Source organism: Ambystoma mexicanum, chromosome 10, assembly GCF_040938575.1.
Source record: "Ambystoma mexicanum isolate Mex_15411 chromosome 10, UKY_AmexF1_1, whole genome shotgun sequence".
Classification (NCBI taxonomy): Eukaryota; Metazoa; Chordata; class Amphibia; order Caudata; family Ambystomatidae; genus Ambystoma; species Ambystoma mexicanum.
In genome coordinates, this window is record NC_090932.1 from 999357403 (window position 1) to 999384932 (window position 27530).

The following is a 27530-nucleotide window of genomic DNA, read 5'->3' on the forward strand; positions in this document are numbered from 1 at the left end:
CGATGATGTCGAACCTCCTCCGAGTCTCCCCTCATCCCCCAAGACAATTGCAAAAGGTATTTGACCGATATCTGTCCCCTTTTCCATCTTTCGGCCTTAGAGACTGGCTAGGTCATAGATGATTTTATCCCTTTTTGCAACTTGAAGAATTTAGAACATTGTGGTCTTTTGAATACCTTTTCTCCCATTGTCTCATCATCGAGAGTGATGCATCTATTCCATCTGTGCATTTTCTGTGTTTCTGCTACAGGGGTGGTTTTTACATAGTATTGTACATGGTGTTTCTAGTTAAATGATATATTGTTACAGTACCTTGATTGGACATTACTTTATTAAGAACCATTATACTTCGCTTTTTGGGTTGCTACTGAACCACATTCACACCCCTCTTAAGAGTATAGCCTTCCCTCGGCTCACGTCATCACAAAAGGCGAAGGCGGTATATCTCTTGACTGTCTGTTTTAGCTTTAGGTTTGTGTTGGCTCTTAGTTTGCAGAAGTGTGAGGTCTGAGTGGGTGTTTTAGCCCCTACTCCTCCTTGTACTTCTTCAGCGCAGAATCCAATTAGTCTCAGGTGTGTATCGCAGTTTCCAAGAGACCCAAAGCAGGAATATTCAATGTGATTCCCTAGCAAGAAATAAACAGTAATGACACTTCTCACTCACACCAATTCCTGTTCATGTCTTCTGGTCCCCCAAAATGGCTCTTTACTCCACCTCATAACAATAACCAGATTCTTTGACTCCTTCGAAGCTAGCTGTGATTAGCATGTGTCAGTTATTTTGCAGTTAGGCATCACTATTATACATGTCAGTTTCATGCAGATAGAAAATCCAGTGAGAAGATATTACAAATGTATAGACTATTATATCTCCTAGGATCACCGACTCCCTCAAAGATGCAAAATGACCTCATCAGTTGCTTGTTACAGCTCACACACTGTTCTAAATCGCATGTACGAGTCACATATCTGTTCTCATTAACATGTTCAAGCCTAAATACCTTTAAGGTCTATTCAGTTCTTCTTGCACTTTACCAGCATGTTCCTGAAACACATTGTACCCTGAAATGTTCATTTGCAAGCAACTGTGTAGCTTAATGTTCCCTCAGCTTTGGGTGTGCTCAAAACCTCGACCGCTTGGAATGAAGCTTAAGCCACACCAATGTCTAATTTTGGGATTTATTAGAAATTGTCCAATTGTAAAGCTATGATGAAAGACCACAGCAGCAGCCACATGTATATTTCAAAAGGTGTACCAAGGTCTACGTTCTTGGCAACTGATCAACGTCTTATTGTCCTACTTTACTGAGATGTAAACCACATGTTTTTCTCTAAAATGTTTTATTCTCAAGATAAAAATTCACAACAAAATCTCAACAACTTTCCCATACATTCAAAAATACTAACTCAAGCCACTTTCAAATGTATTGAAAATCCCCCTATCAAAAACAGACTAGCTTTCATATTACATATGGACATGAGGAGAAAAAAAAGAGCAAGAGGGTCTAAAGAGAGGTTTGACTGTGAAATTAGAATGGACACACCCCAAAATGCCTCTTCTTGCATTATTGTAATCATCTAGTTATAAGCAGTGTGCAAAACCCTTTTACAAGGACTCATTGGGGTAGCATAGTTCAACGTAGCATCCAAATGCACAGGCAAAAAAGATCCATAGATTTCACTGCACAGCAGCTGCAGTCACAAACATTGCACCTTCCAAGAATCTCTTAGAAACAGATGCAAACTTCCAACTAACATTTGCTGGGTTTAAAAAGCAAGCTTCTTCATCAGGAGATAGACTCGGGAATCCACTTCAAAGCCATGAAGATTGTTAGCATCTCCCTGGAGCCTCATCAGCAGCCCTCCATAGGAGACATATGCTGATCTGGAACGAGACAAGAAGGGAAAAAAAAACATCATTTTGGCGAGCGCAATAGGATACATTTGAACATCCACATGCAGTCGCACTGCTTCCCCACACTGAGTAACTTCACTGCAGGGATACACCTATCCCCTCACTATTTAAAGTTAATTTATCAATGCATTTGATGAATGCTGTAGGGGAGGTTATGAGCTAAAGAATTTTTGCTGCATGGTCTGTGTGTAGTGTAGTACATGGGTTACTAACATTTAGTATTGGGGACAAGAGGGTGACATTTACTATTGGGGACAATGGGGTGACATTGGTTACTAACACTTAATATAGGAGTGAATTGAGGGGGTTAAATGTGTTGGGACAACGGATCCAAGCTTACTAATATTTCAGTAGGCACACTTTCACTGTTCATCGCCAGTTTCAGAAAATAATGCAAAAATTGAAAGTCGAACAGCAGTGCTTCGCAAGGCAGAGCATACAGTGTAACAGAATGATGTGCCTTGAGAATAAACGTTAATTGTGCAGAGGAGGAAGACAGATGCAGCATTATGAGATGCAGAGGTCATTCAAGCAGGGGGCTGGAATCAGAGGGGGCTGGAACGGGTGCTGGACGGTTCAGACACGTGGTGTGACAGGTGACCGATGACACCAGAGAAGAGGCTGGAAAATGGTCAAGAAAATGTACAAAGACATAGGTTAAGTGGCAGTTTTCACTGAAAGGTTTAAAAGAGGGAGAAAGGAAAGGTTGAGCTTTCTGGTTAGAGGGAGGGACCGTTTCTGGTTTTAGAGCTCCCTGGGGAGGAAGAGGCTGATTCTAGCTGGCAGGAGAGAGGGCTGTCCTGCATAGCGGTCTGGCGGTTTCTCAGCTGGACTGGAGGGCAGTGCTGCAGAGTTTTCCTTGAAGACAGTATTTGCAGTATTTTCGAATCAGGGGCAGTGTCCTGACAGAAAAGGGCCAAATCATGCTTGGCTGCAAGAAGAGCCTGGCGAGTCAAGGGCGAGATGGTCACTCCTGAAAAGGCAGAGAGCCCAGTGTGAGTATAAATAGGTCATCAATTCATTAGAATGCCTTCTACAGGGTCTTTTAATTGGTAATGTGTCAGACTGGACACAGAAGGCAGAACCTTTTTAACCCTTCTGGTACCAACGGATTAACAAAGTAGCCAGAATCTAAAGTATTAGCTGGGGGTTTGTTAATTCACGCAGAAGGGGTCAGAATCTCAAAAATCACCAAACTAATGATCTCATAATCTTCTTACTAATACAACATTAGGCAAGGGTAGGGGAATAATTGAGCTGAAACTGTAGTCATAGTGCTTTGCTTTCATAGCCAAAGAGTGCATGTTAGGATGAGTCAGGACAGAGGGAAATCAATTACATTTGAATTGCTATACTGACCCAAAGCAAAGTGCATATTGTTACAGAGTTTGTTTCCATTATTCTCACATGTGCCCAATGCAAACACTTACTGCAAATGTTTCCATGTTTACCAAATATTAACTGGTTTGATTGTGACTCTTCTTTCTGATGAGTGAATACACAAGTGCATAACTTTGAAAACATGTGGTGGTTATGTACTGTGTCTAGTTTGTTTTTGATTTATAACTAGAGGTAAATACACACCTAGAATGAAATGCATAGCACAAGGTCTGTAGATGTCTAGCTAAAATCCTGTGTTATAAAATTGTGGCAAAAAGGAAAACATCAGGATTTCTCCTACACTGCCTCAAATGTTTCAGTGTAAAATCTGTATTGTTGCTTGCATATTCTATTCCTTAGTTTCTAGACTACAGGTCCATACCTTACATTCTGTGAGAATAGTGGGCAGTTCAGTGATATCTGAAGTTTAGAAGACACCACAGCACAAGGACATTATGGTTTCTTAAAAAAGAAAGCAGCAAGTCTTCCAAACATTTTAACTTAAAGCACCAGCATTGATCTTTTAAATAAATAAAAAAAACATTTAAGTAATCATCGTCACATTTGAGAGTAGTGATGTAAAAATAAAAGTAGACATGGGGTAAACATTTAAAGTTCCAAGCTTCTAACCAGGCATAAAAGGTTACTCGACCCGCAGTTCCCCACAATCGCATATCTCACAATTTCTCACTCTGTTGGACAATAATGCTTTGTTCCATCTCTGCATAGTATTTTGAGTTAGTCCGAAATGGGGAAAACTGAATTTGGATATTTTAAAAGGGGAAGTTGGGAAAGAATTATGTATATTTCTATATGGAGCTGTCAAAAAAGGTGCATTTGTCATGCAATGCAAGCTGGTATGAAATAATTTTATTTGCATATTTTAAAGACGATTTAAGGAAGGAAATATGTATTAAGTGGAATGGTGTTTTACAAATGAATGTAATGAACTATTTAATACCACGTTTTAATGTTTTGTTACATGTGGTACATGAAATTATGGTTACAAATTGTTATTTGAATATTATAATAGTAATTTGTTTTATAAGTGTTTAAGGTTTTAATTAACCAAATACACACTATAATAAAGAAAAACAGAGTCCAAACAAAAGGTATCAACACCTACATCTTGTGTGATTTTAAAACTGGACAGACAGCAAATATTTCTGCACGTTAAATATAATCACTTATCATAGTGAAAATGTTAGACATTTTGGAAGAGTAAGTTACTATACAATAAGGGGAACAGGTTCAAAAACTGGGTCTGTCGTAGCCAGTATAGATGTTAAACTCCAATAGCAGCATAACTGAAACCAATGTTAAGAGTTCATAATACCAAAGCATGATAAAAATGACCAGTGATTTGTGGAATTTGAATTTGGGGACCACTCATGAGTGCTTAAGAGTTCCTGTGTACATAAAGGACAAATCATGTTTAGCCATTTTGGCGGGTTGATACCCTACAACAACCAGTGGTCTGATGAGGTTTTTAAGAAGTCAGGGAGTTAACCACTAACATTTTTGGAGGCCAAGCATGTACCTTTAGAGGAAAAACACACAATAATAAAATCTAACTGAATAGGCTGGGGCTTGCCTTAAAAGAGCAGGATATGACTAACACCAAAGGCATCAGTCTTGCTATCATATTCAACATCATTCTCCAACCCATAGAGCCCCTGTACAAAATTAAAATAATTGTTGGCAAAGGCAATAGTTACAACTTGTTTAGCTTATGGTGAAGATCTTGTTTTGTGTATGGTTTTTTTAAAGTTGTCTGTGAAAAGGATAGTGGCACACATTGGTGCTTTTAGAAAAGAAGCAAACTCCCTAACTCAAATGAGCTGTTAAAGGGATAGTGCACTCTAAAAATGTATTGGCTAAAAAGATGGCCATAATAAAAAATATATCTAAAAAATATTTTTAAATAAATTTCCTAGGTAAAGTTTTGAGCAAAGGAGGCTCAAGCTCAAACATTTCAAGCACTGGGAGGCATCCATTTTGTGAAATGAATGGGTCTCCTGTGCTTGTGTTAAGCTCTGCCCTCATGGCACTAATGAAGCAAAAGCCAGCCAGCTGTAACAAACAAAAGCTACCACTAGGTGGCTTTCGCTTCGTTATTGCGAGAGCAGAGAATGCAGGCAGGGAGGCTGCATGCCAGTAAGTGCTTTTTAATTTGTTTTCGTTATAAACTCATGGCAATTATAAATACAACTAAGTTGTATTTATGACTGCAGCGGCTTTCACTTTGAGTCTCCCCGGGAGACACAAAGCGAAAGTACTGGCATTTATAAATACAGCGTTGTTGCATTTATAAATGCAGTGGTTTTCTAGGTTTTCCGGGCTCCTCCAGCCCGGGGGAGCCCAGGAAACTTAAAAAGAGAACCACAGCATTTCTAAATACAAACGCACTGTATTTATGATTGCTGTTATTTTCTTTCTACGTTTCCTGGGCTCCTCCGGGCCGGAGGAAGCCGGCAAAGGAAACCACTGCAATTATAAATACAACTGCGTCGTATTTATGACTGCAACTGCTTTCGCTTCGAGTCTCCCAGGCTCCTCTGGCCCGGGGTAGCCCGGGAAACTCAAAGCATAAGCCACTGCAATCATAAATACAACAACGTTGATTTTATGATTTCCGTGGTTTTCTAACCAAAGCAATCGTACAATAAATACAACAACATTGTATTTATAATTGCTGCGCCTTTTCTTGTAGGCAAGTCCAGGCAATTATAAAATACTTTGTCGGCATCCGGCAGAGTATTTATTTATAATTTCTGTGACTTTCTTTTCTAGTTTCCCACGCAGGGAAACTAGAAAAGAAAATAGCAGCAATTATGAAAACTCTGCCAGCAGCCGGCAAACTATTTATAATTGCTCTGCCTTTCATTTTACGTTTTCTGTGTTTCCCTGGGCTTGGGGAGCACAGAAAACGTAAAATGAAAGTGAAGGCAGTCTCCTCTCCATGTTAAGCTCTGCTCTGGTTGCAGTAAGTAAAAGCTCCCAGTAGGGGGCTTTTGCTGCTTGATTATTGCTGCTAGAGCAGAGCTTAACATGCACAGAGGAGGCTGCTGAAATCACAAAATGGATGCCCCCATGTAAACACTTTGAGCCTCATTTGCTCAAAATTTTACTCAGGAATTTTCTTTTGGGACAATAACATTTGTGAGACAAGTAAGGAGCAACCATACCTTAGTCTTGAGCAAGGCTGGTATACTGTCACTTAGCCAAATATCGCACCATCATGCATCTACCCTTCGTCTGGAAAATGAGAAGACATCCATCATCCAGTTGCAGAAAAGGATCATTCAGCACAATCTCCTACAGGAGCACCAGTCCAGTTTCTGACCACAATGCTACACAGACCACCACCATACAAGTAATCTATTACACTCTACACATCCTGGACAAAGGGAAGCCCTGCTTACTAGTCATCCTCTACCTCTCTACTGCCATTGATGCAGTTCATCATGAACACTCCTCAATATCCTCACCACACCTCATACCTCCCCAAAACATCCAAGATGGGCCCAAACAAATCCCAGCACAGCTGAGTAATCTACAGAGTTCCACAAGGATCCATCCTGTCACCTTTCATTGAACATGGACCCTTGTGAGAAACTCCTCACCAACACAGACATCAAGATACACAAATATGTGGATGACACAGCTTTAACGTAGGATCAACTGAAACAATAAAATTCAATGATACAAGCACTGTATGTCCTTCATCGAAATCTGGATGTCAAGCTGCTACCTGAACCTAAACCTTATAAAGACTGTATACCAAGCAAACCCACATTTCAGGAACCCTTAACAAGTACCACAATTATTTGCTTTGGCCACAGTGATCCCTCAGCTTCTCATGCAGGGTTAGTTTCTTGCAAAAAACAAAGTTAAATTGAACTGTGTAGTACACACAAAACTGATGTGACGCGTTGCTTATGTCACTCCGATCACCTCAAGTTTCTCTATTACAGGTGCACGAAGCACACCAGACGCTCAATGGCAAATGCAGACAGCACTGCTCTCAGAGTCCTCTCCTTCACTGCTTCTTTGCATGGAACCAGAACAAATCCCCAGGGCTCCCTCAGTGCCATTAAACGTTTACCTTGACAGAATCTCCAACGTCAAACCTTTGTCTACACAGCTGAATATGACTGCTAGGACAGTTTTTCTGAAGTTTAACTAAGGGCTTAGTAAAACCATACAACTGAGACAGTACAAAACTCCACTCTTAGTATAAGGCTGTACCACCTGAGTATATGGTAGTGTAGACTGCAGCCAGGCTCATCTTAGTTAGCCAACAGCACCTTCTTAAATACCTTTGAATTATAACCATAACTTGTTTACTTGCTTCTTAGCGCAACCACTATACTAACTAGTTACAACTACTTTGTCAGAGTCATAAACACACACAACACAATGCTTGAAGGTACACAGACCAATGCAAAAACCTTCTTCAGAATAACCAACAGTAATTATAGGGAAGTCAGACCTTATCACACACATTTAGTATATGCCACATCTATTCATGGGGAGTAAAACCTAAGTTACTTTCAGGTTACCTTACAGTAAATCAAGGGTAGTAGACCCTGTCAGTCATGCAGTAACACTCAGTTAAGAATTCACTTAGTAAACCGGCCCGTTTATCAGGATACTTTTCTGAATAGTAGAACACAGATTCAAGTATAAACCTATAACAACATTCAGGATAACACTCAGTTATACCAGGTGAGTAAGACCTTTTGGTGTAGTATACAATTACAGTTGCTATTCAGATAAGTGGAACACAGGCTAAGGTAAACAATAACTTTCAACACTAATTTAGGATTGCACCAGGCAGAACAAGGTCAGCTACACCTACAGGACACTTTTTTAAGAATGGCACACATCTATTCTAGGCGGGTACAACCTAAGGGTGCAATATACTATTACAGTTGCTTTTCAGATCAGTGCAACACAGACTAAGATTAGCCATAACTCGGCTATTAAACTAAGTAAAACCCAAGGCAGACTTATTCTAGACAGGCTATACAACCTGTCAAGGGAAGCAAGACCCAGTTCATAAAGGTATGCACTAATATTCTGAAAGCAATAGTTAAGTGAAGCCAACAGCATTACTTTTGGGAAAGATGCATAACCAAATCACAGGGGAGTAAAATAACCTTAAATATACTTTTCAGAATGGCAGCACACATTCAAGATAAGTAAGAACTTGTGTAACAGCTCACCCTCAGAGGGGCAGTTACCAACATACTCTTTCACAAGCAAGTAACTTTTAAACACTTGTTATACTTTTCAAGGCAGAATCATTTTCTTATCCAGCCCTTCCCTAGTGTATTACACGAGTACTCTCAGAAGCAGAATAGGGACCCTAGTGGTCTAGGAGCCAGCTATAGGCAGGGCGAGATAGGGTTCAGTTGCAGGCAGAGTCAGAGTTCCTGAGCAATTGTCTTGAAGCAAGTATTTCACCTTAGAGTTAGTTAAGATACAGGGATTTCAAGACGGCCTAGGAGGTTTCCAGCAGTGGGCCCGGGTGTACTGAATGAGAGGACTCCCAATTACAAGAAACACCCGAAAGCTATATAGAAATTACACAGGCTTAAGGTATGTGAATACCCAAGCCAGAACAGTACCCCAGCACAGAATAAGAGTTTGCAGTAGGGGAGATTGGTCGATGAATTCCTTGTTATGAAAAAAGGACACTGGAAGGGATTTTGCAGAAGGGATCAACGGGGGAACATTCCAGGCAAGAGATTCTTCACAGCTGGATGCGGCTCTGGTGTATTTGAATAATTTCTTATGCGCACCAGGCAGATGCATGCATTCGGGCGCAGATGTTAACTAAATGATTGAATATACCACTGTGGGAGCCTAAGTAGCCCTAAAGGGTGTTGGCACTCCCTTTTCAGGAGCCAGGAGAAGACTGAATATCGCTGGTCAGATTCTAATCTGGTCTAGCACTCTGGTGAGGAAACTTCAAGTACTGAGGAGGCCACCAAAGTTTCAGCTCGATTCAGAAGACCATGCATCGCACAATGGTTTGAGGTCCCAGGGTATTGTGGTAACGCAGCTCTGCAAGGTCGCAGCACGGCGTGGGATGGCTCAAAATGCAAGTGTTCTTCAGTTCAGTGGGTCTCACTAGCCTCCTGGTCGGGGTCCTCCTTTTCGGGACCCCCCCAGGTCGATTGGAAGGAAGGGTAACAGCAGGCTCTGGTTACACAGCAGGCTCTCCCGTTGCTGGAAATTGTTACAGCCGTATTTTGTTCATCTTCCTCTTCTGTTTCAGCTCCAGTGTCGACTTTTCAGGTTCAGAGTTGTTATCAGTAACTAGAGCACAACGTCTGCATTCTCTCCCTGCATTTTACAGAAAGGGGTGGCCTGGCTGTGCAATTACGACAGGCAGCCCCCCACTAAGACTGGATTCCTTTCAGGCAAGGTGGGAGACAAAGGGCTGCAGAGATTCCCATCTTCTTAGACATGCCAGAGCCTTGGCAGTGAATACAAAGGATTCCCGCCAAAGACAAAACTCCCACTGAGGTCGTTCCCACCTAGAATGGCAAGAGAAGACCTCAGAAACTACAAGCAAGCAAGACATGTAAAAAAAAGAAGGATCATGCCATTTTAGAGAAATGGTGGCCCTTCTGTGCCTTACTGAGGCTGAATTAACAGCCTGCAAGTACAAATGACTAAAAATCATAAAGGTAAAACCACTGCCACCAGCCATTCAAGCAACATTGTAACAAAAATGTTACAGGTAAGTAAGAAAGGGGCTGGCTCACTATATGAAATGTAAAGGGGGGTGAAAATCCCTCTCTACTACTTGTGAACTGTAGTTCACCCAAGTACATGAAAGCAATTAACAAGGAAGCGCATAGTTGTAGGAAACTATAAACTTCAACCATACATAAAAAGGTCACCCCACAAAAGAGTAAAATACTAGATGAGAGGAAAAAGATTCCCCTTCACCAGGTAAAATAGTTACCTACTCAAAGCAACAAGTTCTGGGGTTGACACAGGTCAGGAAGATGTATCATTGATATGAAAATCTTACCTAACAATGACATCATATGTCTATTTCAAACTGCCCTTCAAATGGTCAACTCTCGTTCTCACCTCGATCATCCAAACACTGAAATGCAGCCATCCAATGCAAACTGAGCAAGACTTATGACAGGAGATCTCCCGTCACGTGTTTGGGGTTGCTGTTGGTACTCTTGTTCATAAGGGAATTGCCATAGCGTTTTGGTACTGGACTGCCCATGTGGGCGGGACAAAGACTGATATGCAAATGGTAATTTCCAAGCTGTGAAAGGTACAGTGCGCTAAAGTGTGGTGGCGGACTCTCGAGTGGGTACCTTCCCAAAGAACAGGTCAATGGGCCGGGTTTGTTCATGCAGAGGGGCGCCTATGACTACATTTTAATGCAACAAAATCCTTGAAATTCGGCAGATGTGGGAAGTCATAACCAGCTTAACTGTGATAAGCCGTCATGCTGAAAAGTACCATGGGAGATACCGCTATGTTTTTGGGAGGAGAGGGCACTAGATTCCCTGTCAAATATTTTTAAAACTCCTAGACAGAATAACCCCAAACCTGCCCGGGAATTAAGTCAACATTTTTTCTCATTTGGTCCGAATCAAACCAGCAGTTTTTGCTCTCCAGCTTTGACAAATTTGGAATTTATGGGAAAATGAACGTGAGTAAGCGAAAACAGTGTAAACAGTGTTTTTTTGCTTTCTTGCTGACTTTCATTTTTTAATTAACGGTTTCCAAAATGTTCAGTCAGGGTGTAGGGTTGTGGGGGGCGTGAGCAGTGAAACCTTTTGTTTGGAAAATATCAGCCATAGCCTTCCTGCAGTTTGCGCACCCACCCTCCCAGAATGGACATTCTGGGAATGATTTGTTAAATAATTGAGAAGTTATTAAGAAAGTAAAACAAACAAGGTTTTCAACCTACTCCCATTCATTTCCCTATAGAGAAAAAGTCAAAATGTCTGCGCAGCACGCAACAAAAACTGCTGGACACTATTGGACTAAGTACGTAACAACTTGGGCACAAAGCGTTGACACAATTTCCAGGAGAGGTCTGGGGTTATTCCGTCCAGTAGTTGACAAAATATTTGATGGAGAAAGTGGGGTCCCCTTCCCCTAAAAGTATAGCTATATCTCCCATGGTGATTTGTAGGAGAGGGGCTTTTGAGACCTTTTCATTTTTTGATGTAAGAGATAACAACGGTTATGGCCGGAATAACCAGGGTCAGCCGAAAAACAAAAAGTGGAAAAAAATGACATTTGGAGGAGGAAAAGGGATGACATGGCATAAGGCTGGAGGATGGGGATGAGGCCACAATGCGAAATTGGGGAGGCTGGGGGCCCAAGTTCAGAGCTTGAATGTTTTTGCATAACGAGGGTTTATTTATTCATGGATTGTTTTTTTGTTAGGCGTTTATACGGGAAATACATTGTTTCAAAGCTCCCACAGGGCAGCAGGGACGGAAAATGGGATAGCAGTACAATTAAATACAAACAAACAAAAATACAGGGGGGAGGGGGCGGCTGAACCTACTATGCCTTGTGAGTATTCAGAACATGCAAGTGCATAAATGAAGAGGGTAGTGGGGTAGGTGCTGTGGTGTCCGTGCTCGAGGGTGAGCTGCAGTTGAAGTGCAAGATATGTGTGCTCGAGGGTGAGCTGCAGTTGAAGTGCAAGATATGTAAGTGCAATGCGGCCAGGCGCCACGTTGGGTGGAAAGTGTCAATCTCCAGTGCGGAGGCTGTGCTGAGGCAAGCGCTGAAGGACAGATGCTGGGGAGATTGGGTGTGAATGGACAGAGGCACAGGGGATGCATAAGGGCCCAAGGCACCAATCACAGCTGAATGGTCAGAGGCCCAGGGGATGCATAAGGGCCCAGGTCACCAATCATAGCAACAGTGGGATTAGCAGAGGAGGGAAGAAGGGACAGAGGAGGAAAAGGAGAGTCTTGGGGTGTTTTCGGAACTGCAAAAGGTCCTGCTCAAGACGCAGTGGGAGGGGGAGGCTGTTCCAGAGGAGGGATCCAGCTGAGGAAAGTGAGCGGCCTCCTGCTCTCTGTTCAGCTAAACACTTTACACACAGAGTTGGTGCCAGAGCATAGAGATCTAGAAGGAGAGTATTTGGTAAGAGAGTTGCAGATAGTGTTGTCCCCGGTCTCAGACAGCCTTGTGGATGATGTAGAGGGATATGAATTTGATCCGTGCAGCGACCGGGAGCCAGTTAAGGCTGTTTAGGGCAGGAGAGATGCGATCACTACGCTTAAGGCCAAGGATAAGTCTTGCTGCTGTGAAGGGGTCGCAGAGTAAAAGTAGGTAGATTGAGGAGGAGGCTATTTCAATAATCAAGCCTAGAGAGAACCAGGGCTCCGGGAAGGTGAGAAATGGAGAATTCCTTTGAGAAGGAAGAGCTGGAAGTGGGACTTCTTGGCAATGTCCTGAGTGTGAGGGAGGAAGGAAAGATAAAGGAGTTGTCAAAGATGACTCCAATGTTTCTGGCTTTAGAAGGAACTGGGGGAGAGCCCAAGGTGGGAGGCCAGAGAGAAGGGAGGAAGAAGTGAGCAGGTGTACAAATAGGAAGCATCTCTGTTTTGCTGGCATTGAGACAGAGATCATTGGAAGGGCACCAAGCCTGGATGGCAGACAGGCAGTCAGGGATCAAGGAAAGTGTGAATGAGTCAGCAAGAAGTCTGAAAAAGAGTGAGTGTCATCTGCATAACACTGGAAGTTGGGGGAGAAGGAGGAGATGAGGCGTGCAAGCTGAGCAAGGTAGATGTTAAAGAGCAAGGGGGAAGAGGATAGATCCCTGGGGAACACCACAGGTGGAGAAGGAAGTAGGAGAGGAGAACGTGCCCAGGATGACATGGGAAGAGCGTCAGTTAGAAAAGAGGCCAGCCATTCCAATGCCCGTTCTGAGATGCCAAGGGTATTGTGGAGCCTTTGTATGAAGATGGAACGGTTGATAGTGTCCAAGGGAGAGGAGAGATCAAGTAAAATCAAGTTTATCCTGGGGATAACCGTGGGTATACTAAAAAATGATCAGGAATTAAAGTGCATCACACAAAAATGCAGTGTATATATTCAAGAGTTTACGGATAACAGAGGTTATTTGCAATACATTGCAAATATAACTGCAGTTATGGGAAGATGTCTTTTTTTTACAAAAGAAAGTTACAATTATTAGATGAATAAAAAAAAATAATAAAAAAAGGCATTTTACAGCTACAGTGAGGTGGGGGTAATGGGTGTGTGGCCGAAGTATACAGGTACTGCGTTACAAACCAAATGGTGCAATATGGAAAGTGTACATGGCCAAAGGCCAGGGCTAGTGGGCCAGTGGCGTTTTAAAATATATAGTGGCAACGGCCTAGGGCCCAGCTCCAGTAAAAGAAATGTTTGGCCGTGGCCACCTAGAGGGTCCCAAAGAAACATATTTGGGGAACATGTATAGTGGGAGCGGCCGAAGGTCATGCTCGCTGGGTAGGGCCGAAAGCCTTGGCTAGTAGGTCCAAAAGACATTTATAGTGGCTGAATATTGGGGGGACATGTACAGTGGACAAAGCCGAAGGCCATGACCCCTAAAATAAAAAACAATGGTATAACAAAACCCTTGAAATTCACTGAAAAAACATAGTTAAGGTGCTGTTACAAAACCCTTTAAATTCAGCAGATGTGGAAAGTCATGACCTGCTTAACTCTGTGTGTTCTTAATGCAAAGCTCATTAGAACAAACATATTCTAAGAGAAGGGATTCACAATGACATACAAAGTGGCATTATGAGGAACATGGCATTATGGTGGACATCAACGGGAGCATGCAGAGTTAAGCTGGTCATGACTTCCCACATCCACAGAATTTCAAGGGTTTTGTTGAGTTAAATCTGTTCAAATGAAAACCACCTTAAAGGTTTTTTCAGTGAATCCATATATAAACAGTTGTCCAATGCAAAACTCATGCATACAAAAATCTAGCGCAGAATTTAAACTATCTGGATAAAGATCAGCCAAATACTGAGATAGTGCAGCACTATTAGATCTATTTTTTTTTCAAACTTTATAATTTCAAGAAACATGTAACAAATAGAATGAGTCAAAGTAGTTCAGTGCTATGCGACAGACATCATAACAAAAGGCATATTGAGAACTACAATTTAACCAAATCAATATAGAACGGAAATAACCCCTTTCCAAAACAAATAACAAAACGAACACAGACAACAATGTCATAAAAACCAATTGTGCAAAGTCACATTCATTTTTAACGAGTGTATGCAGTCCATGAATATATGCGACTGTCGGGACTGTGAGATGGGTGGAGCCTCTAGGGTGGCACAGAGATCTTTATCCAGATAAAGTACCAATTCTGCCCTAGATTTTGGGAGGGGCAGGGAGGTAAACGAACGCACAATAGTAATCCACAAATGCGTCAAATCACACGGCCCCTCTTTACCTTGCCCAAAGAATACACAGATCTGCATCCTCCAGACCAACAAGAACACTGTATACCAACATGTTCACAGTACCTAAAAAAGCCAGCATCCCTTTTATAGCATACAATGCATGTGCTATGATTGCCAGTACTATATGTATGCAATGTTTCGACAAATGTCCAACACCTGCCTCATGTAACTAAGTTCGTAACCCCTAACAGCGCCCTGATGCCCTTGGGCTGTGTGCGTGCTTTATGAATAAAAAAAATAATAATGTGCATGTTTGACACTTTGGACTGAACATTAATGAACATCATAAGGAGTACATATTGCATTTGTTGGCATGCATGGCCTTTTAGCTTACTTTGCTTTCCTGTGCCTTTGTGTGGCGTTTGGTGTATCACTAAATGTATTGTGTGCCCTTGCTGGTATTTTTGCTCTACTTGCTCAATGAAAACGATGCATGACTTAGCACAGAAGTATTGGTCAGTACTTGATATAGCTAAAGATTAAGGTATGTGGAAGGAGGGGTAGAGGCAGACTGGGCGATATAAAAGGTTTTAATCAGAGGTGAACATGAGGAGTGCCCAACAACAGGGGGTTAGTGGTGTAGAAAGTTCAGTGACAATGTTGGAAGGAGCAATGCAAAACCAGTTGAGGAGACATAACCTGTAACAGATTAGGAGCAAGGGTTTTATTATGTGTGTATTCCAAGACTTACAAGCGTGTGGCAGCTTCTGTTGACGTTTCATCACCTTCTATCCTGTAAACCTTTCCATACATCACATATTCAAACTGATCAGCCCTGTGAAAAAACAAAAATGCATGTATGCAAATCAGAGGTGCAGATCCAATTAAATGTCAACAATCTGAAGCAAAATCCACATGGGTTGCTCCAGCTGCCAAAAACTATGAGCATTTTAGCAAATCCCCACAAGCAGAGTGTATGCTGCCATAAGATGCACTTAAGAGGCTAGAATGTCAAATTAATAAAACAAAGTACTCAATGCAGCAGGGGAAAACAAAAAGCCAGCAGAGACAACTCAGAACGCGAGTGTTACCACTGCAAAACCAGATTACTCCAAACAGAGCTCTGTGGGAATGGTTCTATGTTAATTCTTTGCCCGTTTTGTTTTTTTCGCGGTACTTTTTGCCAAAACATTTATTTTCATTGGGGGGGGGGGCGCCCAACCGCCCCTCTCCCATTATTTATCCCTATACACCACCCCACCCTACCCTAACCCTTATAGGCCCGCCCCCAACCCCCATATGTTTCGATGTTTTTTCAGCAAAGAAAATTTTCTGCAAAAAAAGTGCTGCAAAATAAAAAAAACGGGGGCTTAATGAACGTCGTACCACAGGAACACCATGGTTATTATTTAGACATTAGGGACAGAGCATAGTGCTTCAGAGTCGTCAAGCGCCCGTCAACCACTGAACTGCATAGCACATCGAGACAGAGACATAAATGCTCTACTCTCCGATTTTCATTTCAGACCGGATTGGCCTTCAATTTGTGCCTGAGCAGTCTTGCTGCTGCTGGACCGTGCAAACATTATCACTCGTATTTGAATAATGGAAACTTGGGAGCCAATCAGGATCCAGAGTTTCTAGGTAATATTTGCCAGGGTAGCCTAGGATCCTTCTGGCTTGCATGATTTCATCTGGAACACCGGGTGCTAGCCCACTCTCTCCACAGCCTCTGGAAGCCTCCGAAAGCCTCCCTACTTGTTGATCTCAGTCGTTGAAAGCCTCTGCACCAGTTTCTGCCAGCCACTGGTTCCTTGCTGTGCTGCCGGTCAGTGAACTGCAATGAAACAAAAAGGAACGACTACCCTTGGGCCGCTAAGCATCTGTTGTTCGGCAGCCATATTGGAATGCTGTTTCCTTTTATTTCTTTTTTGTACCCTCAATCACAGGCTTCACATACTACCCAAAATGGAGCCGGGTGCTAACAGCATTAATGCTCTGAGCCTCAGGCAATACCCATTCTAAGGAGCCCCAAACCTCATACACCCTTCCTCGATCTGGCCCATACATTGGCATCCGAACTCAAGCAGTTTTGCACCAGGCAATAATGTTTAATCAGTTTTAACATTTGCTTTGTATAGATGAAGTGTGAGCTAGATGATTAATGCAACTTTCTGTCAGAAAGCAATACTGGAAGTTTGATACCTTTATTAGGTCAACACATTTTGTTTTGCAAGCTTTCGGGACAACTTCTGTCCACCTCATAGATTCTGGCACATAAAAGGAGCTATGTTACTGCCAGAACAACATACCCGACAGCTAGAAAAAGCAAATGTGTTAGCCTAAAGATATCACATTTTTATTAAAAAAATAAACCGCTTAAAAACTGGCTAAAACAGACTTTGCCATCACATATGCACACTTGTGATTGTGTGCTCAATGCACACATGCATTTAAAAAATATTGGGAACAGAGCATTACTTTTATGGCTTACCTTGATGGCCGGTCATCAATTGGATTGTACTCGCCATCATCAAGGGTTCCGTCCTCGTACAGCGTGCTGGCCACAACTAGACGGAACTTGTCACCTGGGCAATGGGGAGAGCAAGTTAATTTCTTACCAACCATAAAGCAGGAACACAAAGTTAGCACTCCTATTAAAACCAAATATTACATTATTGTCGCGCTAGAGTTCGATCTACGTCAATACATGCAAAGTAATGGTGATCAGAGGCAAATTCAAATTGTATTGAAATCGCAATGAGGGCCTTTTGAAAATGTACGCTAATGTGCCATGATTTCTAAAACACCAGATTACAAAGAAAATCCAAAAATTGCGGCATAGACGTTGATTTCATTTTCATTTTATTGAATTTATAAAGGGCTATTACAAAATATTAAAGGGCAGTACAATTACATGATAATGTAGAACAACTTAAAACAGAAGGAGGAAGAGAACAGATAATCACCAAGTGGAAAGAAGGGACAGACAAACTTTCAGATTAGATTGAAAAATAGGAAGAGATGAAGAAGTGCGGACAGAAAAAAGAAGAGAATTCCAGTGTTTAGGGGCAAAGAGAGCAAAAGATCGGAAATGGGAAGAAGCATAGAGGGTTTTGGGAACAGTGAGAAGAAGCAGATGTGATCAAAGAGTCTGAGAAGGAGAATAGAACGACACTTGCAAAGAATGGCACGTATGAGCCAGACCGTGAGTACATTTAAAAACAATTGAAAGAAAATGTTACCATGGGTGTAAATCGTAGGGAAGCAAGAAAATAGATAGTAGAGATGATGCATTAGAAGAGTGAAAAGGAAAAGAGAAGACGTGCCGAGGACTTATAAATGAAGCGAAGGGGAAGAAGATGTGAGGCAGGTAGACCAAGAAGATAAGAACAGTAATCAATATGAGACAAAACCCAAACAGAAGACGTTTAGTAGCCTGAAATGAGAAGTAAGGGCGAGCACGACAGATGTTGGAAAGAGCACTCATACGGGAGCACGCAATAGAAGATATGCAGTGTGAAAGAAAGCAAGGGATCAAAGATAACACCCAAACTGCATGCAGAAGAGGAAAAGGGCAAAGGAGGAAAAAAAAAAAAAAAAGAAAAAAAAAGTGACGGAGGAGCAAGAGTTTTAAACAATTTTTATTCGTTTCCAACATGTCAACCATACAGCTTGGTGGTCCATTATACAAGTTGAGTCTCACATACAGTTTTGTGTTGTGTTTTCTCCCCCACCCCGCCTCCCCTCCCCCCCAGCCTACCACACGCTGCGTTTTCTTCCACCCATTCCAGCAGACTTTCCTCTGCTACTTCACTCCTGAAGGGCTATCTTCTCCCGGGCATTCCCGGTCAGACTCGAACAGTTTCGCTACTATTTGTCTCCAGGCGAGCAACATGTCCGCTTCCACCTCCACTTGCTGCCTCTTCCCATACTGTTGTTTCGGCATTCGCCCATTTCTTGATATCGTGCCACCAAGCATGTGCCCTTGGCCTCCTACTCGCTTTCCAGTTCATTGCTATCCTGCGTTTAGCGAGTATATACGCCAGGTCTTTAAGTTTGCTCACATGTTTGCTTTTCTAGGCCTGGGGAATCTTTCCCTCCCCAGCCCCCCCCAACAGGCATGCCCACGGGTTTATCTCTTTTCCAGCCATGAAGTGGGCCACCTCCCTCCAGAATTCTCCTAGTTTGGGGCACAACCAAAACATATGTACCATTCCTGCATTCACTTCCCCCACATTTTGGACATATTTGTGTCCCTGCGTTTTTAAACATAGCTATTTTGTTAGGGGTCATGTAAGCTCTGTGGGTGACATAAAAGTGAATCTGTCGCAACCGTAGGAGGAATAGTTGAAGCTGGAAAAAAACGAACCTCAGTCTTAGAAGGATTGAGGTGGAGAAAAAGGACTACCACTTTTCGACAGCAGAAAGGCAAGTTGATACAGTAGTGTGCAGAATGGAGTCAAAGGAAAAAAAGGATGCGTTTCATATGCATACAGATGAAAAGAAAGATTAAATGAAGAAATATGAGCAGAGAGAGGGGCAGTGTAAAGAGAGAAGAGAAGAGGATCAAATACAGAACCTTGAGGAACAACATAGAGAAAAGGAAGTGAGGAAGAGATGTGTCTGGCCCAGGTTACAGAATAGGGCCACTGAGAAAGGTAAGAGCAAAACCATTCAAGGACAGATCCAGTAATTCCCAAAGAAGAAATAAGAAGAGTGTGATCAATGTTGTCAAACACTGCAGATATTATTCTCGAACGAGGTATAGAGTGGCGAGCTGACAGAAGAGAGTTGGAGACATGCAAAAGAGCAGTCTCAGTAGAATGATTCAGAGGAATCCCGATTGAAGAGGTGGTAGAAGAAAATAGAGATTTAGCAAACTAGCTACCTGAGTGTTTGCAGCCTGCTCAACAACTTTAGAGGAAGAAATGAAGAAGCAAAATTGTGTGAAAATTAGCAGGAACAGAGGGATCGAGAGTCGATTTTTCTTTAGAATTGGGTGAATAAGAGCATGCTTAAATCTAGCAGGTAAACATGAATTTGAAAAATAAGAATTAAGATGGGGATAGACCTGGGGGTTAAGAGAAGAGTAGGAGGATCAGTAGGACACACTTTAGGGTGAGCAGAAGTATCAGAATCAGCAAGAAGTGAGAATGAAGATAAAAAGTATGAAGGTGGACTAGGAGGGGGGAGTGAAGTAGGAGAAGGGAAAGCAGAACGAATATTAGAAACTTTAGATGTGAAATAGTTGACAGAGGAAGAAAGGGATGAGAGGTGGGACGGGTCGGAGATTTAGGAGACAGGATATTGTGGTGAAGTGTGGTGAGAAAGAGACACTTAGTTCTGAAAAATAAGATTTTGGTTACAGTTTGCATCAAGATTTTTGCAAATATCTGGCTGCACATCTCAAGACGTAACAAAGTGGTATTAAAAAAATGCATCTGTACCATTTGTGCACACTCGTGCATAGTTCTGGAGGGAGATAGGGAGGTGGAAAAGGAAGGGAAGGGAGACGCAGTTGTTAAACTTGTGGTAGTTAATGGTGGTGAAGAGCCAAGGTTGGAAGTACCAAGACCTGAATGCCGGTGTGCATCCATTGGGTTAGTGGCAGAGATACTTTGATATATGTTTAGCTCAGAAGGAAAACCCCCAAGACAGATTTGTTGACTGCACTGGGAAAGCCAGTGGTGTGAAGCAAGGTGGGGCGGGCAGTATGTTGGAGATGAGGCCAAAGATGTAGCAGGATCACAAAAGGTTAGAATGGTAGGAGTATGCCATCAGGCAAAAGCTGTGGTGTGTTATAGAAAGAGGCGAGGGTTCTGATAGTTTTGTGTAAGTAGTCTAGTACATTGGGAGTGCATCAGTTGAGAACGAGAACAAAACTCCCGCCGGAGTGGACCTGGGAGGAAAATCATATTGGGGTTTTCTCTCAAAGCAAAACTTAAAAGGGGGGACACATAAGAGCAAAACTGCATTGGACAGATACGACTGCTGGTGGACAGGAGAGCGGTTTAGGGTAATTTCCCTTAGCAGATTGACCCGATTGGCCTGTGTCAAGGGCGCAACAGATATGGCAGGACAAGGCGATATGGAAAACAAGCCTTACCCTTCGCCATTGCTCTCTGCCAGATGTACCTAGGGCCCTGGGTTAGAAAGAAAGAGTGATGCTCATGACCTATCAGAATCTGGGTGGAGAAGGGGGATTGTGTTAACTCAGGAGGGCAGAAGGATATGGATTTAAGTGCTAAAATTGACTAAATTATTCTGGGAGCAGTGCTTTGGTCCCTCTTGTGGCTGGTTTCGAGTTTAGTTTAGACTGACCAACTCGCTGCTCCTTCTGGAGAAGATAACGGGCCTCATTACAAGGTTGCCGTTCCGGTAACAGTGCTGGTAAGCCACCGGCACCGTTGTAACCGGACCGGCAAACTACGAGGTCTGCGAGCGGGTGCCTTCCCAGCTGCCAGGACCGACCTGGCGGGCAGTACACCACACGCCCGCAGACATTGACGGATGCACCGGGACCATACATAAATGGTGCAGGTGCATCCGTCCTCCCCATTCCCATTGAGTCCTACGGGACTCAATGGGAATGAGGCGTAATTATTTCCTACACCCGGCAATGGGCAATTACAGGGACCGCCGAGGCTGTAATGCCCCGGTAAGTCCCCAAGTATGGGCAAAAAAATTACTCCGGCGGTAGCGGTGCCGTTTTTACAGGCGCAGCTACCGCCGGACTCATAATGAGGCCCAATGTAGTAAAGTTCCTCCAAGTTGCCTAGTTCTGTCTAAGCGAGACATACACTGTGGTAGGAGAAGTAAAAATAACCCTTCCAATGCTCTTATACAGCCTACATTTTATCACATGTCCCAAACGCAACGGGACACATTTAAGGTGACAGAAAGGGAAATGATCAAGGATTGCCTCACAAGAGGATATTCTCAAATCTTTGAATGAAGCCATTGAGAACATAACCAAAACTCACTAAAGAACAGCTCTCAGGCCTAAAGATCTTCAACATAATAAAGGAAAAACACACTGACTCTAAAAAGGCATTAGAAAGCACGGGCATATGTTTTAAAGAAATTGGTTCAAAATGTATTTCATGGTAATCTGAGGTTTGTGAAAAAATAAGCCAATATTGGTAATTATCTAATGTGCGTTGATACATTATAACCTTAAACCAGACTCTGAAGAAAGGGACATATCCATGCTTCAATGGTGCATGTTGCAACAACATTCAGAAAGGCCCATCAGTGATGCCCATACGAAGTAGCAAAAGAATGAAGATTACCCAGGTTTACAGCTTAGGGAGTCTTGATTTTATTAAGTCCACCGTCTTAAATTGTTTTCTGTTTGTAAAGTCTACCAATCCTGGCTCAGCATTCCCCAGGATGTCACATCCTGCCTGGATCCCTTCCTCTTCTGTTGGTGATCTGAAACTATCACCTTCTTCCATATCAACTTGTAGAAACACAGCAATCATTTCCCAATGAATTTCATGAAACTTCCAAAGGCAACAAAATCATCCTCTCCAAATCCTCACGGGACATTCCAGATGACTCTCCTTAACAACACTGACAATTACTTAATCCATTCTTTTGTTCCTCACCTGAAAATGAAACAAGAGTTAGGGAAGGGATACACACTTCCACCTGCACTATACATTGATATAACACAGGATTAACATTGACCCACCTACTTATCTTGAAGGTGATAAGGCTTGCCTCTGTGTCTTTAATAGAATCAAAACCCCCTGCGCAATAAGCCTTGGTAATCATTCTATGTCAAGACCGAAGGTGAGCATTATGCTTGTTCAAAGCAACTGATCAGTGTAGTTGCCACTGAAGAAATAGGTTTAAAAAAAAATATCGTCAAAGTTGCATATGTAGACCAGTCGGCTGACTTCAAAATATTTTGCACAGAGATATGAGCTGTAAAAGTCTTGGTTGGTATGGCCCCTCTCAAAAAGAGCGCTCCAAATATTGCTAAAATCAATGACTGCTAACGCCATTTTCCCCCTCACCTATATAGCTATGGTAGCTGAAGCTACTGCATGAAAAGGTTTTCTAGGTGTGATCAATAGTTGCTGCACCCTTCGAGGCCTTGTGATGCTGGGAATGCATCTGAGGGACAGGGCCTCTGTATCCTTGTCCTTTACTGCCTTTTTATCGTGTGTTCTGTCGTGTTTTCTGCGCAGGTGTTCATATAGGACTCCTGCCGGTGCAGCTCTCTCTCTCTCGGTTTGGTGAACAGACCCATGGGATACCCTTACGGCACCCATGGGTGGGGGTACAACCCTGTGCCCCTAGTGTATGTTTTTGGGCATCTGTGGGTGGCCCGCAGAGCAGGGTATGGGCTGGTGGCAGCTCCATGCTGAATTTGACAGGTGCTCCAAGTATCCTCCATTTTGGGATATCCAGGCCCTGCCATTGGAATCAGTTGATTCCTGATGGAAAACAAGATGGCCCCTGTGGCCTCTTGCTTTCTATTGCCTGTTATCTTGTATTTCCAAAGTCCTGGGAAGCCCTGACTCTGTCCCTTCCCGCTGACTGGCTGTTGGGTGGAAGTTCCATATATGGTGTTGTTGTGAAGTCCAGTCCAGACTGGCTGGAGCCTTCCCAGTGACTGTATGTTGTGGGTATGCCCTGTGGGTGGGACCTGGGTGAATGGAGTGTGTGACCAATATGCACTTCTTGTTGTGGCTGTCTGGTCTCTGGTATGAGAGACAAAGACTGAGACAGCCCTGCCCGAAACTGGCCTGAATGCAGTGTGTAGTGTTGAATGGCTGGGTACTTGTCCCAATCCACATTCCTTGTTGTGAGTGTCTGAGAGGGAGGAGGATGGCCTGAATGCACTGTATGCCTGATTGGCTGACTGACTGCATGAATGCCCTTCTGTATGATTGGCTGCTGAGTGTGAGCCATCAGTGTGGATGAGAGACAGAATAGTATATCTGGGGACCTCTCACCACTGGAAATTGTTCAGAAGCTGTGTCTACACTTGAAGAGTAACTGGAACTGCTGATCCTCGACGCCCAGCTGGAAGAAGACTTGCTGTTGCATTTGCTTCGACCTGATCTGAAAGCTGCCAAACTCGTCAAGGACTGATCCGAGAGAGGACCTGGTAAGGCGGCCTCTTCCTGTGCACCGAGGGACCATCGAGCACCGCTAACCTTCGCCAAACCTCCCTGGAAGTCAGACCCTCGAAACGCTGCCGACCCGAGACGGGACCGCTGAGGAGAACGAAGTGAAGCACCCGGACTTTGCCGCTGTCGAAGTCCATTGCCATCGACCATGATTCGCAGGTTTGTGTAACCGCTGAAGGCCCGTCGAAGTTGTGTTGCCCAGACGCGGGGACCGATTGACGCCGTTCCGCCAACGACCGGAGCCGCCCGCTCCTTTGCATAAGAACATTTAAATCGAAGGACTCCCTTGTCCGCAACGTCGACAGCTTTGTCCTGCCGGAGAAAGTCAAGGCCACCGACGCGCCGAGGAGAATCCGCCAGTGGGTTTCCCGCCACCTGAAGGCCACAAAGACTTCGACGACTCGACACCCTTGCTGGGCCACAGTTCTTCTGAAACTCTTTGCGGTCCTGATCACTCACTCGCCGGGGTACCCCGCACACCTCATCCTCACAGGACGTCGCTGACGAGCACCGCCTGGATCGACGTCGTGGTCTCGGCACCCTCAAACTTCTCATCAATGCCAAGTTCACCCTCTTCGACGCCTCTCGACGATCCGTGGCTCCTGCTTTAAAGGGAGTCACTCAAGAAGGATCCGTCGACGCTTCTTCGAAGAACTCTACTCCACCAGGTACATTGGGGGGGTAAAAACATTATAGGAGAGGACAAGACTATTGAGCAATATATGGACTGGGCTTGTGCTATATATATCTTTATTTTACATGTTGCCCAGGTGGGGGGGGGGGGATCTCCACACAGAACTGTGCTTAGCGGTAGAGGCTAGTATTCTGCCTATTGTTTCAAACCTCTTGCTTTCCCTCCTATCTCTATTGCTGTTTTCCTTGTTATTGATCTGTGACACATTCTAACAGTACAGTTGATGCACTTTAATGAGATTTGATAATATTGGTGGTACCACTTTACAATTGTATACATTTACCAGTGTTGATTTCCGAGTACAAAGTGCGTTATTGTGATAGTGTACATACCTTTGAATATTAATTATATAAAGACTGTGTTTTCAGTAATACAGTGTGTGGACATTCCTTTGTGGGGGTTCAGGGACTACACTGTACTTAAGAACCAGCCCGCATCACCTCCTGAGAAGCTAGGGCTTGATTGCTCGCCCATTGCTACCAAATAGAGAATCTTGGCTGGGGTCCTCTGTGCCTCTCCTCTACCATATAGAGAGCAGAAGTACGGGCACCCCCCCACCGGTATCTTTACAGGCCTCACGCTTGCTGTTGCCTTCTCATAGTCCTTAACACACAATGCTATGCACAACTTCGCCTCACTTGGGGAATACGGGTAAGATATCACCGACAAATTATTCTTGGTGGTCTTCGCTATGTTAAACGCTACTCCTTTGGCATAGAACACTTTCCTATTCACCTCCAGAGTTTTAACATCTGACACTCTTCTACAAGACACCAAACAACATTGCTAGCTTACCTGGCAGTGTCTGCACTGATAGATGCTCGTTACTCGGCCACTGCTTAAATTACTTAAGCACCATGTTCATGTCCCACAACACAGAGTACTTTGCGTTGGGGGGGTTTAGGAAGTTTCTACTACTGCTGGGTGATTTACGACCAGTAGACAGTCTACCTTCTCGTGCCCTGCTGAAATGACTGACCTGTACACATCTATTGTTCAAAATGCTCAATCTTCTAGTAATGACAGCGCAAAAGAATTGAAGCACCTGTACTAAAGAGGCAGAAATGGGATGAATACTTTGTTGTCCTTTGTTGAAAGCACCAGCATTCCCATTGTGCCATGCAGCATCATCGCTCCTAAATGTTGCGGGAGACCAAGACTTTTTGATGAGCCCAGCAGCCTCGCTCGAAAGTCCCGGCAGAAACCATCTTTGCCTGAAACCCTGCAAGCCAACAGCAAGAAGGGAAGCAGCCAGTCTCCACCCTGATAGCATCCCCCTGGGTCAGTCAGTAGATCCAGCCAATAAGAAATCATCCTCCGAAAATCTGACGAAAATGCCATAGAACTGGAAATCATGCTTGCATTTTCCATGCTGGCATTATTACAGTCTCTGCTCTCCCTCTTCGGATATTCGCTAATGCTCACGCCAGCGCGAGGAACGGCTGGAAGGTGCACTAGGCTGCCCATGACCAGCACTGTAGGAAGGTGACCTTGGCCTAGCGCTAAGGCAGCCGTTCTTAGCGCTCCCGGATCCAACCTCCAACTGAAGTAAGAGTTTGAGTGTTCAACCTGGACGAGAATAGGTCTATATATGTCCAGCGGACCCCATATGTCCTGTAACTGCGTAAACACTAATTTCAGTCACTGGTATCTTGTAGGTAACAGGAATTTAAATCTGCTATTACGTTCTGTTCCCCCGATAGGTACTCCACTGCCACTACAACTGTCTCTAGATAGTAATGCTAGAAGCCCTTTGCCAGTGGCACCAACATTTTGGATCTCGTTCCTCCAAGACGATTGATGTAGCGTACTGCCAAAATGCCCATTTCAAGGAGTGCATCAGTTCGCCTTGTCCTTTACAAATGTTCACACCACAAAGGACCCTGCTAGTAGCTCTAGACAATTGATGTGCAGATATACTGCAACCACTTGCTGCCAGTCTCTAGCTGTCTGCATCTCACGCTCCAACCGGACCTGCTTGGGCCTGACTCGATCACTAACTACGGACCATCTCCGAAGATGGCTCAGCAGTCCCATGCTTCCATGTTCTGCTGCCACAAACGTAACTGCGATTTCACCCCACCAGGTGCCTAACCTTCAGCCTCTGAAGTGCTCTGTAATGTAGTGCCCCCAGAAAGATCGCTTACCTCGAGGACGGCAGAAGACCCACTACCCTGGCTAGACTCCAAAAGCAAAATACTAGTCTTCCTGAGGACTACTCTCCACTCCCTCTTTTGCCCTCATCTTTTGCGCCGATAGTTCCAGTGTCGCTCTCCTGTGTCCACCACAAACCCTAGAACTCAATCCATTGTCTCAGTACAAATTCCGGCTTCTCCTGATTGAGTAGCATCCCTAGCAATGTTAGGAGTATACTCACCCTTTGCACTTGCTCCAGAAGCGCTACTTTGTCTTGCCCTAGGATAAGGATATTGTCTAGGTACATTTTGAAATGCTCTCCTCTTTCCTTTATTGCAACAGCTATTGGCCTCATGATTTTGGTGAATGCCCACAGAGCTGATGAGAGGCCGAAAGGCAGACATTTTAACTGCCAACTTTGACCCTTCCAGAGGAAACTCAAGTGATGGTGCTTGGGTGCCACGGGGATTGTTAGGTAGGTGTCTTTTAGATCTAATCCAGCCTCCTTTCCCGAGTAGGTCTCCGAGCAGAGGCATGCGCTCTTGTGTACCAGGAACATGTTGCTGTAAAACCCCAATATCTGCAGATATCTATTGCTCCTTTCAATTTGAGGAGTTCTATTTCTGCCTGCAACATTTCTTCTCCTTGCGCCATTCTCAGGGAGTGTGGAGCTCTCGCATGATTCGGTGTGCTGTTAAAATCTAACCTTAATCCTGCTACTGTCTGTAACACCCAAGAGCTGCTTGATAACTCACCATTTTGGTATGAACAATTTCTTTCTGCCTCCCAGTGGGAGATACTTTCCACTCAGGGCATTTACCGGC

The 27530-nt window shown here is 43.7% G+C and overlaps 1 protein-coding gene across 1 annotated transcript in view; it reads right to left on the reverse strand.

Annotated features, from left to right (window-relative positions):
• Positions 1 to 1324: 1324 nt before the first annotated feature.
• Positions 1325 to 27530, reverse strand: part of POLR2H (RNA polymerase II, I and III subunit H) — a 77360-nt gene continuing 51154 nt past the window's right edge. Inside the window, exons 3-5 of the mRNA XM_069618780.1 lie at positions 17222 to 17315; positions 15479 to 15562; positions 1325 to 1885 (exon numbers count right to left, since the gene is read on the reverse strand). Coding sequence (XP_069474881.1) covers positions 1768 to 1885; positions 15479 to 15562; positions 17222 to 17315 — 296 coding nt within the window. The 3' untranslated portion in view covers positions 1325 to 1767. The remainder of the gene's footprint in view (positions 1886 to 15478; positions 15563 to 17221; positions 17316 to 27530) is intronic.